At 41.2% G+C, this 14,996-nt stretch overlaps 1 protein-coding gene across 1 annotated transcript in view; it reads left to right on the top strand.

The window, feature by feature from the left end:
• LOC148105969 (NLR family CARD domain-containing protein 3-like) overlaps nucleotides 1–14,996 on the top strand; it is a 65,896-nt gene that overhangs the window by 50,493 nt on the left and 407 nt on the right. The window contains exons 9-10 of the mRNA XM_087838426.1: nucleotides 7,898–7,944; nucleotides 8,093–8,674. Of these exons, the coding sequence (XP_087694552.1) occupies nucleotides 7,898–7,944; nucleotides 8,093–8,674 (629 nt within the window). The remainder of the gene's footprint in view (nucleotides 1–7,897; nucleotides 7,945–8,092; nucleotides 8,675–14,996) is intronic.

Below are 14,996 nucleotides of genomic sequence, written 5' to 3'. Positions count from 1 at the left end.
ATGGCAACCTTGGTGTTGTGCGCGATGCAGGGACGTGTTCAAAGGCAGACGTCTGGCAGCACCATCATATTTGATGCACTATCTGTACTGAGTGTGCTGACTTTATTTCAAATGTCCCACTGCTGTGCAACATGAATCACATGTTCTGCACGTTTCTGTAACTCCCAGGTAACCATGGTTACCCAGCTACGTCCAGTAGTCTCCAGAGAGACCAACAGCAGGTTCATGTTGTAACACTGTGGCTTTCGTAGTCTCTCCTTTTTCTACAGCTCATGTGTTCTTCTTGTAATGGTGCGTCTTGATGGAGGCTCATACATGCCGTCATTTGTTGATCTTAAGAACGTTCCTCAGACCGACTTCTTCAACAACACGAATTGGCCTGAAGTTTGTAGCTACTCACTTCACTGTGGCGTTTGTTAGCTTGTCTTTCTTTGGTTTATCTAGACTCCTCCCACAAGCTGATCCAACGTAGTCTGCCCAAGCCTCCCACCTCTGTTTGTTTGGGTGGTTTGTTTGCTGCCATCAACAGCGTGTAATGCATTTAAGTGATACTTCAGACATGAAGTACTCCAACGATAAAAAACTCAACTTTGCTTAAAAATAACTTTAGTTGTATCAACACTGCCCTCTGGAATAATTAGACTTTGGTGACAAACTGATGTGATCTCCATGTTTCCTTTGTTGAACTGTGGTCGAGTGTCAGAACTGAATGTACTGAGTAACATGTAGAGTTTAAATATGTGTCAGTTCCAGTTTTAGAGCTCTAAAGTGCAGATATCATGTTAGGAATATGTTAGGAATATGTTAGGAATAGACAGTAACACTGAGCACACTGAAGTCAAATCTTTGTTTATCCAGTTCATCTGTAGGCTGAGCTCAGTCCATCCATTTAGTGAAATGATGTTTAAAGGTCTCCTTGTTCTGTGAGCGTGCACAGATCCTGAAGCAGAAAGCCTGGGTTAACAGAGAAATGATCATCACTGTGATGATGCTCATCATCTCTGACTGGGATTGGAGGTTTTGTCAAAGCAGCAAACACAAAGAAAGCCTGGCTATGTTGGACTGGGTGTGGAAGCAGCTCCCAGTTTGAGTTCAGGAGAGAGACACCCTCTCTACTTTGAAGATCAGCTTCAAACTCTCCTTTTTGATAAAGCTTATAGTTCGACCTGGATCAGGTGACCCTGAACCATCCCTTAGTTATGCTGCCATAGAGATGGATAACAGACGGATTGTTGTTTTGTGTGTCTGCAGTCTGTCAGGCTGTCTGATCACAGAGGAAGGCTGTACTTCTCTGGCCTCCGCTCTGAGCTCCAACCCCTCCCATCTGAGAAAGCTGGACCTGAGCTACAATCATCCAGGTTACTCAGAAATGAAGCTGCTGTCGGCTGGACTGAAGGATCCAGGCTGGAGACTGGACACTCTCAGGTATGGAGAGAATGTCTGATAGAGGAGGAAGAACATTTCCTGTGTCTTTCACTCACTTCCTGTTTGTTTGCTACAGATGAGACATGAAGAATCACACATGCAGGAATATTTTCAGGGACAGACACACTAGTCTAGCTGGATAGTACGTGGATATTTATGTAGGGGGTTTCCAAGGAGTCTGTTTGCAGGAACATTAATGATAAGTGATAAGTCATGTTGAGAGTTTCATTAAAAGTAGACCTACAGTTAGGTCCAAAAATATTTGGACAGAGACAACATTTTGTAACTTTAGATACACTTTATTAGGTCACAGGTGTACTATACCTGAGATAGTGGCCACTGTGTACCTAATAAAGTGTCAGCCATGTGTATGTTTCCCATGCGGTATGTCCACAGTCACAGTGACAGTCAGTGACACTGACAGAAGGATGAAACAAGGCTGTGAATCATTTCAGTCTGTGTGTGTGACAAAGAGCCAGACAGGAGCAGCTAACATTTGGAAATGGAAGCTTACTGGAAACTCTACATTCACTGCTGAATTCACAATAGATTTGTTCTCAAGTGCACATTTAGCAGCTAATGCTAATACTGTTTTCCCTTTGCTTTCTACAACTTGAGCAGCTATTGCTAAGTAGGCCACTTTGCTCTGCTAAGGATTTGTGTGACCATGATGGAAACTCTGATAAGCTAATGCTGCTAAGCTAATGCTGTTTATGGGCCCTGTTACAATCAATATTTCATTCTCATTCTGTTGTTTGAGAACAATATTAACGTTTCACATCATTATAACACAAGAGAAAAGGGTATTAGCGTTAGCCACTAATGCTTATTCACCTCAAATTACCTTTGGCTGCTAATGGAAGCCTACTTAGCATAAACCCTTCACATCGTTATAATGCAAGGGAAAAGAGTCACTTATGGCAGCCTATTTAGCATTAACGTCACATCATTATAACACAAGAGAAAAGGGTATTAGCGTTAGGTACTAGTGCTTATTCACCTCAAATTACCTTTGGCTGCTAATGGAAGCCTACTTAGCATTAACTGCTCACTAATATAATGCTAATTCACATCAAATTAGCATTAGCTGCTCAAGTTGTTATAAGGAAAGAGAAAATGGTATTAGCATTAGCTGCTAATAATTATTCACACGTAATTAGAGTTAGCCCCTAATGGCAGCCTACTTAGCATTAACTCCTGACATTGTTATAATGCAGGGGAAAAGAGTTACCATTATCGGATATTGCTAATTCACATCAAATTAGCATTAGTTAATAACGGTAGAATTCTATCATTAGCTGCTGTCATTCTTACAAAGCAAACAGTATGAGCATTAGCTGTTAATCCTTTTTCATCTAAGATTAGAATTAGCCACTAATGGCGTATTGTTAAAAAGCAAGAAAAAACATTGTTAGCATAAGCGGATAATGCTAATTCACCTCAAATTAGTATTAGCTAATAACGGCACCTGCTTAGCATTAGCTGGTCACATTGTTATAAGGTAAGAAAATATGGTATTAGCATTAGCTGCCAATTTCTATTTAACTAAAATTAGCATTAGCCACTAATGGTAGCCTATTTAGCATAAACTTCTTAATGCTAAATGAAGTTAATTAATGCTAAATAGGCTTAACTGAAATGAAAGTAATTTTAGCATTTTAGCATTAGCTACTGATATTGTTAAAAGGTAAGATAAAACATTGCTAGCAGCAGCGGATAATGCTAAAACATATAATAATTAGCATTACCTAATAATGGCAGCCTTCTTAACATTAGCTGCTTATATTGTCATAATGCAAGGGAAAAGAGGTGGCAAAAACATTGTTAGCATTAGTGGATAATACTAATTCACCTAAATTAGTATTAGGTAATGATGGCTACGTACCTAGCATTAGCTGATGATATTGATTTAAAGCAAGAAAATATCGTATTAGCATTAGCTTTTAATGCTTTTTCATCTAAAATTAGAATTAACCACTAATGGCATCCTATTTAGCATTAACTCTTCACATCGCAGGGGAAAAGTTAAAATTGAATAAAAAAAAGTGTTCACATTAGCTACTCGTATTGTTAAAAAGTAAGAAAAAACATTGTTAGCATAAGGGGATAATGCTAATTCACCTCAGATTAGTATTAGCTAATAACGGCAACTCACTAAGTATTAGCTGGTCAAATTGTTATAAAGCAAGAAAATATGGTATTAGCATTAGCTGCCAATTCCTATTCACCTAAAATTAGCATTAGCCACTAATGGCAGTCTACTTAATATTAACTACTCACTAATATAATGCTAATTCACATCAAATTGGCATTAGCTGCTAGCATCAGCCTACCTAGCACTAGCTGCAAACATTGTTAAAAGGGAAGGGAAAAGTGTTAGCATTAGCGGAGGATGCTAATTCACGTCAAATTAGAAAATATGGTATTAGTATTAGCTGCTAATGGTTATTCACTTAAAATTAGAATTGGCCATTAATGGCGTCCTATTTAGCATTAACTCTTCACATCGCAGGGGAAAAGTTCAAATTGAATGAAAAATAGTGTTTACATTAGCTACTCATAGTTAAGCGGATAATGCTAATTCACCTCAAATTAGTATTAGCTTATAACGCCAACCTACTTAGCATTAGCTGGTCACATTGTTATAAAGCAAGAAAATATGGTATTAGCATTAGCTGCCATTTCCTATTCACCTAAAATTAGTATTACCTGCTAATGGCAGTCTACTTAACATTAACTTCTCACTAATGTAATGCTAATTCACATCAAATTATTTTAGCTTTAGCATTAGCTGCTAGCATCAGCCTACCTAGCACTATCTGCTCACATTGTTAAAAGGGAAGAAAAAACGATATTAGCATTAGCTGGTAATAATTATTCACCCCGAATTAGAATTAGCCGCTAATGGCAGCATACTTAGCATTAACTCCTCACATCGTTATAATGCAAATGAGGCTAACTTGCATTAAATTAGACTGCTGTTATTAGCTAATGCTAATTAGAAGTAGCTGCTCACATTGTTATAAAGCAAAGGAAAACGATATGAGCATTGGGTTCTAATGCGTATTTGCATTAAATTAGACGTAGGTGCTAATGGCGGCCTACTTAGCATTAGCAGCTCAGATGTTGTAGGAAAAAGAGTGTTAGCATTAGCCGTTCACATTGTTATAAAGTTAAGGGAAATAGTGTTAGCATTAGCTACTCACATTGTTAAAAAGTAAGTGTTAGCATTAGTGCATAATGCTAATTCACATCAAATTAGCATTAGTTAATAACGGCAGCCTATTTAGCATTAGCAGATAATGTCGACCTTGGCCCACTGGAAAAGTTAAGAACTAAAGATTTAGGATTGTTTCTCGATAGCTCTTTCTCATTTGAGAAACAAATGAATTATGTTATTAAAACCAGCTGTAAGGTTTATACTGTTGATTGTCATTTATGCTTAGAAATATTTACTTATATATGCCTAGTTTAATAATCGATTGCATGATGATAGAGGTTTGATCCTGAGTAGTCTGTAAAGACTGTGTGTGCCTTCCAGAGTGCTCTGGCATGCACACACCACTTGGGGCCATGAGAGAGGTCGTACCCTCTCTTACTGATTTATGGTGTAGGACACCAAACTCAATTTAGCTGGGGGCCGCTGCAGGCAGAGTCTGGGTGAGGCTGGGCCGCATTCGGTTTTCCACAAGAAAGGCATGGTTAAAAAATTCCAATGTTCTCAAATCTCTTTATTTTTATTTTTTAACACAAAATATGAAAACAAATTAAGAAATTAATTAACAAATTAAGAATTAATAAGAAAATAAATCAATCTAATACATAAATAAAATAATAATAAGATATTTTTAGTCAGTGAACTTATGTGTTTTTTCAGTCTTCTATATCTGCTGTATTTAGATTGAAATGTCTGTATTAACAGTTCTATAACCTTCTTCTGAACATGAATGGAACACTGTAGAAAATGAACTGTTCTTCTGAACATGGCTTCTCTTCTCTACTCCTTGCTGCTAGAGACCTGGCAGCGTTTCCTCTCGCATAGCCGAGCCAGATTTGGCCTGAGGGAGGAAGCAGTTGCGACCCTCAGTATGTCTTGAAGATGATCATCCGTAAGTCTGGACCTGTACTTGGACTTATTGAAGTTCAAAGTGGAGAAGAGCTTTTCGCACAAGTATGTGCTACCAAAAAGGCACATGGTCCGCTTGAACATTCGGGAAAGCCGAGGGAAACTAGGGCTCAATTCTCTCAAAAATTGTCCAAGCTTGTCTGCTTTTCCACTCACCTCCCTGAACTTTGCTTTGAGTTCAGAGTTGCACTGCAGCTCAATGAGCTCCATTTGAAGCACAGAAGGGGCATCTTGCACATCAAAGGAGAAGGGGTCCGCAAAAATTTGAAAGGTGGCTCTGTGTGTCTTGAAGTCAGCAAATCTGTGATCAAATTCCTCCTGTAGCCTCAAACATACTTGTCAGCACTGAATGGTGTGCCTGCATCCACGAGTGCCTTGCATGCTGGGAAATGGCAAAGGTTTGTCTGAGAGAGCTGAACTTTCCAGAGCGCAAGTTTTGTGGAGAATGCTCTCACGTTGTCATAGGCAGCACTGACAAGTTGCCCCTGGCCTTGTAACGTCTTGTTCAGTACATTAAGCTCATGTGTTATATCAACAAGAAAAGCTAAGTCCATGAGCCATTTGGGATCAGTTAGCACAGGAACACTAACTCCATCCTTCTCCATGAAGGCTTCACTTCTGCTCTCAACTCAAAAAGTCTCTTTAATACATTTCCCCTGCTGAGCCAACGTACCTCAGTGAAGTCGAGCACATCCCCATATTCTGACTCCATTTCCTCTAAAAAAGCACAGAACCTTCGGTGCTTTAAGCCCCTGGATCTGATTTGGTTGATGCATTTCACAACAATAGACATCACATTGTCAAACTTCAGGCATTTGCTGCAAAGGACCTGCTGATGGATAATGCAGTGCAGAGCAATGGCCTCCTCCACGCCTTCCTCTTCCAGTTTTTTTTGAACAAGTGCCACCAGTCCATTTTTCCTCCCTGTCATTGATGGCGCTCCATCTGTTGTTATTCCAACAAACCTCTTCCATGGCAAACCAACATTCTCAATGGCATCACACAGCTTGTAAATATCTGCTGAGCGGTGGTCTGGCCATGCATTGGAATTACTGTGAGCAGCTCCTCCATCACTTCAAAACTGTCATCAACACCACGGACATACATTGGGAGCTGGGCAGTGTCGGTGATGTCTGTGGTCTCATCAAGAGCGACTGAGTATACACTGAAACATTTGGCTTTCTCACACAGTTGGTCATAAATATCACTTGACAGGTCAGAAATGTGATCTGCTGCGGTGTTGGCAGAAAGGCTGATGTTGCTAAACTAACCTTTCTTTCCCGGACAGACTATATTTGCAGCCTGCAATATGCACTTTTAGACAAATTCACCTTCTGTGAATGGCTTCCCTGCTTTAGCAATCATCTCACTAACCACGTGGCTTCGACTGCTGCATTATTCTCTTTGGTTGCTTTCTTGAAGAAATCTTGCTGCCTCAGTAGATCTGTTTTAAGACTGGCAACCCGGTTCGCTCTCTCATCTCCCTGGTATTTTGCATCTACCTCAGCATGTCTAGTTGTGTAATGACGTTTCAAATTGTATTCCTTGTACACCGCAACTTTCTCTGTGCAAATAAGACAGGTCGGGGTGCCCCTGTGCTCAACAAAGAAATATTGCATTTCCCACTTTTCCTGAAATTGTCGGTGCTCATCACCAACCTTTCTCTTCACCGCAGGCTTTGAAAAATACATGTTTGGGGCTATGTAACATTTATAATTCTACTTGGTGTCACTGTCGCATTGAAGTTTCAATCAAGCGTTTAGTCGACGGATGGGGAAAGTCTCAACGCGTAGAGAACGTCATTTCTGCTTCTTTTTCTTGCAACCGTAGCACGGCGATCGGCAGATAAAAAGCCGGTAGCAGTCTCCTTTGTTTTTACGCTGGATGTTCATGTCTTTCATGATGACACATGCAGATGGTGCAAAGTACAGGGATAGCGAGCGTAAAAAAGGCGACTGCTCACGGCGCCGGGCTGTTGTTACGGGAGAAAGAAGCGGAAATGACACCGTGACATATAACAAATAACATCACCTTTTTCTGATGTTATTTGTTTTGACTGCTTTTACATTATATTGAAATATAGGTAATGTTCATGTATGCTGCAATGCAAACGGAGTGATGCAAATAAAAAACATCGAGCCGAGTGATTTCCTATTTTATCTCTACTCTGTGCAGCACTTTGGCTCAACCTGTTTTTAAATGTGCTGATAAATAAATGTAGATTTCTTTGAATAAAACAGTGGAGCCGAGCTTTGAGCTCAGTGTGTAACAGTGTGTGTATGAGAGCCATGTAATGTCCATGTGTGCATGCTGACTGTGCTGCTCTGACCCCCCTCCTCCTTTCAGGGTGGAGCCTGCTGGAGTCCGATGGTTGAGACCAGGTCTGAGGAAGTGTAAGTGTGTTTTTAATGGGATTCATGAAAACAAAGCAGCACACATTCAACCATCTTCATCATGTCAGGAGTCATCATCAAAGTGTCAATCAATGAACAGATGATGGATCAATAACTGCAGCTGGATTGTGTTTGTTCTCTCCATCAGATTCCTGTCAACTCACAATCGACACAAACACAGTGAACACAAAGCTCCAACTGTCTGACAACAACAGGAAGGTGACACGTGTGGAGGAGGTTCAGTCATATCCTGATCATCCAGACAGATTTGATGTTCGTCAGCTGCTGTGTAGAAATGGTCTGACTGGTCGCTGTTACTGGGAGGTCGAGTGGAGAGGAAGAGTTTGTATATCAGTGAGTTACAGAAGCATCAGAAGGAAAGGAGACAGAGATGACTGTGTGTTTGGACACAATGATCAGTCCTGGAGTCTGTACTGCTCTAATGATGGTCCTCAGTCTGTCTGGCACAATAACAGTCGAACACCCATCTCCTCCTCCTCCTCCTCCTCCTCTGTCTCTAACAGAGCAGCAGTGTATGTGGACTGTCCTGCTGGCACTCTGTCCTTCTACAGAGTCTCCTCTGACACTCTGATCCACCTCCACACCTTCAACACCACATTCACTCAAACTCTTTATCCTGGGTTTGGAGTCTGGTATCCTGGTTCCTCAGTGTTCCTCAGTGTTTCTGAAAACGTCCAGATGAACAGAATCAACCTTTTGGGATCAGCCAGCAATGCAGCATCATTGTTGTTCAGGTTCAGAGGTTTGCAGGAATGAACTGATGACCAGAAACAGCTGCAAAGTCCAATAAAATACCAGCTGGAGTTCAGCTGCATTTGAAGAAGTCAAAGAAAAGTAAGGATGGCAAAGGGCGATGTTTTCTTCCAAAGAACTGAAAACATGGTCGACGCCTCATTAGAAGAATAATCTGGACATTTGTGAGGAACTCTAACCAAGAAAGCAACACAAGAAAGCAACGTCAAACAGATCCAACAGACAGTTTCATGACTGGAAGTGTTGAGTGTAAAAATGCTACATTGCATTATTGCATCCTCTCACCACAGGAGGTGCTGTTGGCACCACTGATTGCTGATCAGCTGTTCTCTGATGATCTGATTGATACTGTGAATAACGGGACTCACTGAACTCTGTGACACAGTGAAGATTACAGAGTTTAACTTCAACGTCTGACTGACGTCACACAGACAGAAGGATGAACCAGTGAGGCACAGAACACAGTTACTGGAGATACTGGATCAGCTCCATGTGAACCTCTGATGGAGAAGCTGCTGAGCCAGAGAAACATCAGGACATGACAGGCAGCTGCACTTATCTAACAACATGTAGCAGAGCTGATCTATGTTAGAGGATCTATCACAGCAGCTGAAGCCAAAGTCCAACACTGGATAGCAGCTGAGCCTGTGCTGAGTGTAGTGTTACAGGAAAAGGGCAGAAACACTGACACTGGTAGCTCACAGTGATGCTGACTGGGGCACAGAGCTGAATGATGCAGCATCAGGACACTGTTTCAGTCTGACTGACAGAGAAACCTGTAGCTGTATCTACATGTGAGGCAGAGGCTACACAAGCAGCTTTCTATGTTTCACAGTGACTGAGATCTTCAGTGGGGGTGGACATGCTCCTGTACAGACCTCTGAGGAGAACCAAGGTGCAGTCAAAGAGTCCAGTCTGTCCTCACAGATGTGAACATGTGGTTTCATCAGGTCTGCTGTCAGCTAGCAGGCTCACATCAGAATCCCTGTTCCTGAAAAACACAGTCTGTGTGACATCATCAGTCAGCTGATCGTCCCAGATCTGAATGGTTTCTGTCTCTACTGAGGAAGTCAGAGAATATCACTGAGGTGTGGATCAGGTCTGAGTGAGCTGTGGAGGGACAGCTTTAAACAGTCCACAGGTCTCACGTCCTGCTCAGTCTGGTAGCAGATACCTCGTATTGTTCCAGATGTGCTGACATCACCAGCAGCAGAAGCACAGCTGTGTGATACGATGAATCTCAGTTATTGATCCAACACACAGTAAATACAAAGATCAGGATTTCTGAGAGTAATCATTATGAGTCTGAACACATGATCACTGAATGTTAGTCTCCACAATAATAAGCTAACACAACCAAACACAGCTTTCAGCTCTTATTTTGAAACTGGCTTATTTAGAGAGCTGTGATGTGAGCGTGCCTGGCTCTGAGGCACTTGGGTCAGCCTCTGTTGTTTAGAAGTGTTACAGACTGTGAATGACACAGACCTGTCAGTTTTCATGTTTGTCTGTAACACAGCTCAGGGGCTCCATGCTGAACGCATCCATCCAGTGTTATTGATCCAGTACTAATACCAGCATTGGGATCAATACTACAATACACAATCACATGTGTCCACGTGATGCAGTTTGAAGAGCAATAAGATGTCTCTGTATGAGGAGGCGGGGTCACAGGAGGTTCACAGAAACTCTGCAGCAGCATCATCAGCTCACATGGAAACTTTGATGATTCACTTCTGTGGTGTTTTTACACAAACACGTCACAAAATTAGCTCCACCTGTTTTGTGTGTGAGCTTTGAGTTTCTTGTCTTCATTCTGGATTCTTGTGTTGCTGTTTTTACACACAGCAGATATTTCCTGGTTGCTTCCTTGATGATGTGGGGATTAGGGAAACTATTTTACTGCTATTGTTGATAATCATCATCATTACCATTGCAGTACTAACATTAATAACATAATCTACAGCATTGATATTGCATTCAGATGTTTAAACATATTGGTACCCAATTAGCCTTTATTACAGGTGCAGTTCTAACCACGTTAAACTGTTGAGTTAAATCAATGATCTTAAATGCTTTTGAATGCTTGTTATAATCTTAAATGTGTATGTGCTGATTCTGAAAGGCCTAACTCTGAGTACACTCTGTGCCAAAGTAGACAGGAAGTGCAGGCTTTTGCAGAGCATGCTTGTGAAAGGTACTTTGAGGAGCTGTTGGGAGGATGCTATTTGAATAACCAGGTTATTCATTGTTATCTTTTAGTCATCTATATCTTTTTATTAACCTTTGAAGTAGGGGCACTCATTTGATTAAAACATTTATTCAACATATTACAGATATAGTTTCAGTTAGGTTATTATGCACATGAGAATTGGCCTCTCTTCTCATAAGACAAAGCGCGTGTGAGGTCGAGCCACACACACACACACACACACACACACACACACACACACACACACACACACACACACACACACACACACAGTAGATAGACTCATTTATAGGTGAGAGGTTAGTCATGTTTGCTTGCAACTGCAAAATTGTCTCTGCAAACAGAGGAACAGTTTCTTGCAGGGTGTGGGTCTGGTGTTCCAGACGAGAAGTGAAAGTCAGAAGGCTGACAGGAAGCATCTGCTGTGGAGACGGAGACAATGTTATTTTAAACTGTGTTAAAAGTCTTTGTGGTTTTGAAACCTATGTATGACCTGTATCTGATTGACGTTGAAGGGGCGTATTAAATTTAAGCCCTGATGGTATATAAAGCATCTGCTTATGCTCTGTAAGTTGGGGATCGGCGCTGTCTGCGTACGGCGGTGGTCCCCCCACGCGTGCATTAAATCATCGTTTGACTCCACCTGGCCGGATCAGTGTTGTTATTTTGAAAGTTGATTACCTCCTCTAACCCTCCTCAATATTGAACCCAACAATGACCACATGAAGCTTTCTGAAGCTTGGATTGAAAACGCTTCATTACTCAAAGCTTTCCAACACAGGCCTCTGTGCTGCCATCTGGTGGACAAACATATGAAGTGCAGCGTGAAGCTACAAATTAAACTGCTTCAGCTACGTTTATATATAACATACTATAACCTATATAACTATATGTATAGTGTATTATGTAGGTTTTAGAGCTGGGGGTAGAATTGCTGATGGCCTGGTTGTTATTTATGTTCCCCATGGTTCACCAGCTCTCACACAACATCAGCACCAATGATCCACGTCCTTATAAACCTCTGAATCAGGTCCTGAAGCTGTGACGTCCTGAGTGAAGACCTCACTGATCACATGACTCTGGTCACCTGGACTCAGTGTTTCTGAAGCAGTGTGCTGGGTTTTTAAAAATCCGTGGCTGCTGCCTGATGTTGGGCCCACAGAGGAAGACGACTCACTCGCTCTTCTTCACTTCCTCCTTAAACATGTGGAAGGAGAGCAAAGTGCTGCCAGACTCTTATTTCTGACAGGAACAGAAGAAACCACAGCAAACTGTTCCAGTTCTTCATCTTCATCACAATCTATTTATTTCTGATGGTGTCTTCAGTCTGAGGGTTTGAAGTTTCCATGTCTGTGTGATGTGTGGTGTGAAGGCTGCTGGTTAAACTGGGACTCACTGTTTAAAGCACTGAGTGCTCATAGAGAGATGCTCCATGAGTCCCAGTACAGACTACAAACATGGTGGAAACTTAGCTTTGATATCCACACACTCTGCACGTCTGTGAGTAACTGTGATGAAGATGTGCAGAGATCTGTGTACAAACAGGAGAAAGACTGTAAAGACTCTGTGCTTCTAACAGCCTCTGTTAACATATGTGAGGCTGTTTGTTGTTGTTGCCATGGAGCTTTTCACTGTTTGGGTCAGCAGGTCATGTGATCAGGTTTGTTCTGTGAAAGCTAGACGATGGTTCAGTGTCAGGGTTTGTTTGCATTCATCAATAAATATCTAAATAAATCAAAGACTCCATGTTTGTTCTTTCATCATGTGACCTCTGCTTATCCATCTCTGTGTGTATCAGGATACATTTAGTTCATAATACACAGAAAAATCAGAGTTATTACCTGTAATAAATGTGAAAGTAAAGATTCCTGCAGTGATAACCAGGCAGGACTGAAACACATCCAAGCTGTCACCACGGTAACAGCACCGTCCATCCACAGATGAGGGGAGGAGCAAAAAGAGGGACTTTCACCATTTTATACTAAAAACACTCAACTAATGTTTCTAATATGAAACAAATAAGCCCACATTAATGTGAGCATTTATTCAATAATAATAATAATGATTTCCTCCTGATCTCATTTCCATAGCAGAGAAAACTGTGGTGTATATTGAGGTGGAGGGTGTGGTCTATGGCTCAGGTGTAGAGTGAGGGTGGGGTGCACCACAGCAGCATGCTGGGACTGCTGAGGGTGGAGGAGGGAGTGATGATGACATCAGAGCTGCAGTGGTGTATTCTAGTTAACGCAGTACTGAAACACTCCAGCAGAGGGCGCTGTTAAGTCCTTATTGTAATACAGTTACTGTGTGCAGTTATACTTCATACATAATCTGCACTTATTTCCATCAGACATGCTGTCAGTAAATGATTGGTTTCTATTGATTCTACTTCCTGTTGACTAGTTTGATGACAGTGAAACAATCACAGCTGATTGTGTGATGTCACTGTTACATTCAGTGTGTGTGACATAATGTTAGTGCAGGGCCGATAACAGCCTGGTTCTGTGACACATGAACGTGTCCATAGATCAGTGTGTGTTTAACATGAGAGCTTCAGCCCTGCTGATGTGTTCAATAAAGACATGTAGGAAAACTGATGAGACTCTGAAATAACTCTTTATATTTATAATGTAACTCTGCATCAAAAGAACAACAAAGGATCCCAGACAGGTTTATGTGAACAAAGACGATTCTGATGTTTCTGTGTTTCTAACAGTTTGACATTATTAGTAAACAGACTGCAGTGAACAGGATTTATAAAGAGCTTATATATAAAGATATGACAGCTGTTTGACAAGTTTATCACTGTGTGTTTGGACCTGATCAGTCCAGCTGTTTACTTGAAATATGTTCATTTACCTGTTCTGTTATATTTATGTTCTTGTCTCTGTTGAAAAACACATTTTAATGTCCCTCAGATTTTTCTCCCAGATGAATAAATATAAAAATGACACAAACTGACTGCAGCTACTTTTTGTCCTTTCTGTCAAAAACCTTCATGTGACTCATGAGAGACACGTTTCAGCTGTTTGTGACAGATCAGAGGCCAACAAGTCATTTATAACACTTTCCATCATTGTTTAGCACAAACACATGTTGACACAGCAGCAGGGCCGCAGTGAGAGTCAGAGCGAGGAGATAAAAACTCCTGTTTGACCACAGCCTCAGTTTGTTCCTGCACTTCAAACACTTCCTGTTGTTGACTGGGTGGAGTCAGGAAGCCAGCGAGGCCCTGCAGGACTGAGACTGCAGACTGGGACGTGCTCTGTGATGGAGATCAACAGCATCACTGACTGTTTCTGTGAGGACACCGTCATCCCAGCAGGGCTGTTTCCCAACAACAAGCCCTGGACCATCAGAGACCTGAAGGTGCTGCTGAATGAAAGAAGAGGATCTTCAGGTCTGGAACAAGGACGAGCTGAGAGTGTTAATAACGTTACTAATGTTCAGCTACACTTTACTAGGTCACATCTGTGACACACATCACTTAAATAAAGAAGGAAATATGGGCTCTGTTTTATCTGCTGGGCCCAAAAGTGACTCCCCGTATTTAAACTGCTATGAATAACTTGTTGGTCTATAATATGTGAAACATGTGTCAAATGTCTCCATCATGAAAGATATCAGGTCATCTTGAGCCACAAAAACATTCCTATCATGAGGTAGAAGCTGGAATCAGTTTGTTGCAGACGTTTATATATCTGATATTTATCCAGTTAAAAGTTGAAATTCAAAAATGTCTTTTCAAGAGTCGTCTGTCCAAGAGGAGCAGAAACTGCAACAAATATAACAACAGTTATTTAAGGCTGTTTTAAATGGCCACAAAGGAGCAGACTGGTTATAATGCAGCTGCTTCAGAGGAATAAAGATGAAACACTGTTTTTATTTCATGTGTAACACCTTTCAATGATGTGTTGACTAAAGTCTATTGACCAGTATAAGTAAAGACATCACACACACACATGGAAACACTGAAACCTGTTTTTGGTGCAGCAGCGGTCCCAGCTGCTCGCCTTTATCTAGACTGGGTCGGCTGCTTATCTCAATATAATCAATGTTTAAAGTT

The sequence above is a fragment of the Neolamprologus brichardi genome, chromosome 3 (genome assembly GCF_056152115.1).
Source record: "Neolamprologus brichardi isolate AB-2024 chromosome 3, ASM5615211v1, whole genome shotgun sequence".
Taxonomy (NCBI): domain Eukaryota; kingdom Metazoa; phylum Chordata; class Actinopteri; order Cichliformes; family Cichlidae; genus Neolamprologus; species Neolamprologus brichardi.
Note: the sequence above shows the minus strand (reverse complement) of the source record. Positions and strands in the feature narration are given on the sequence as shown.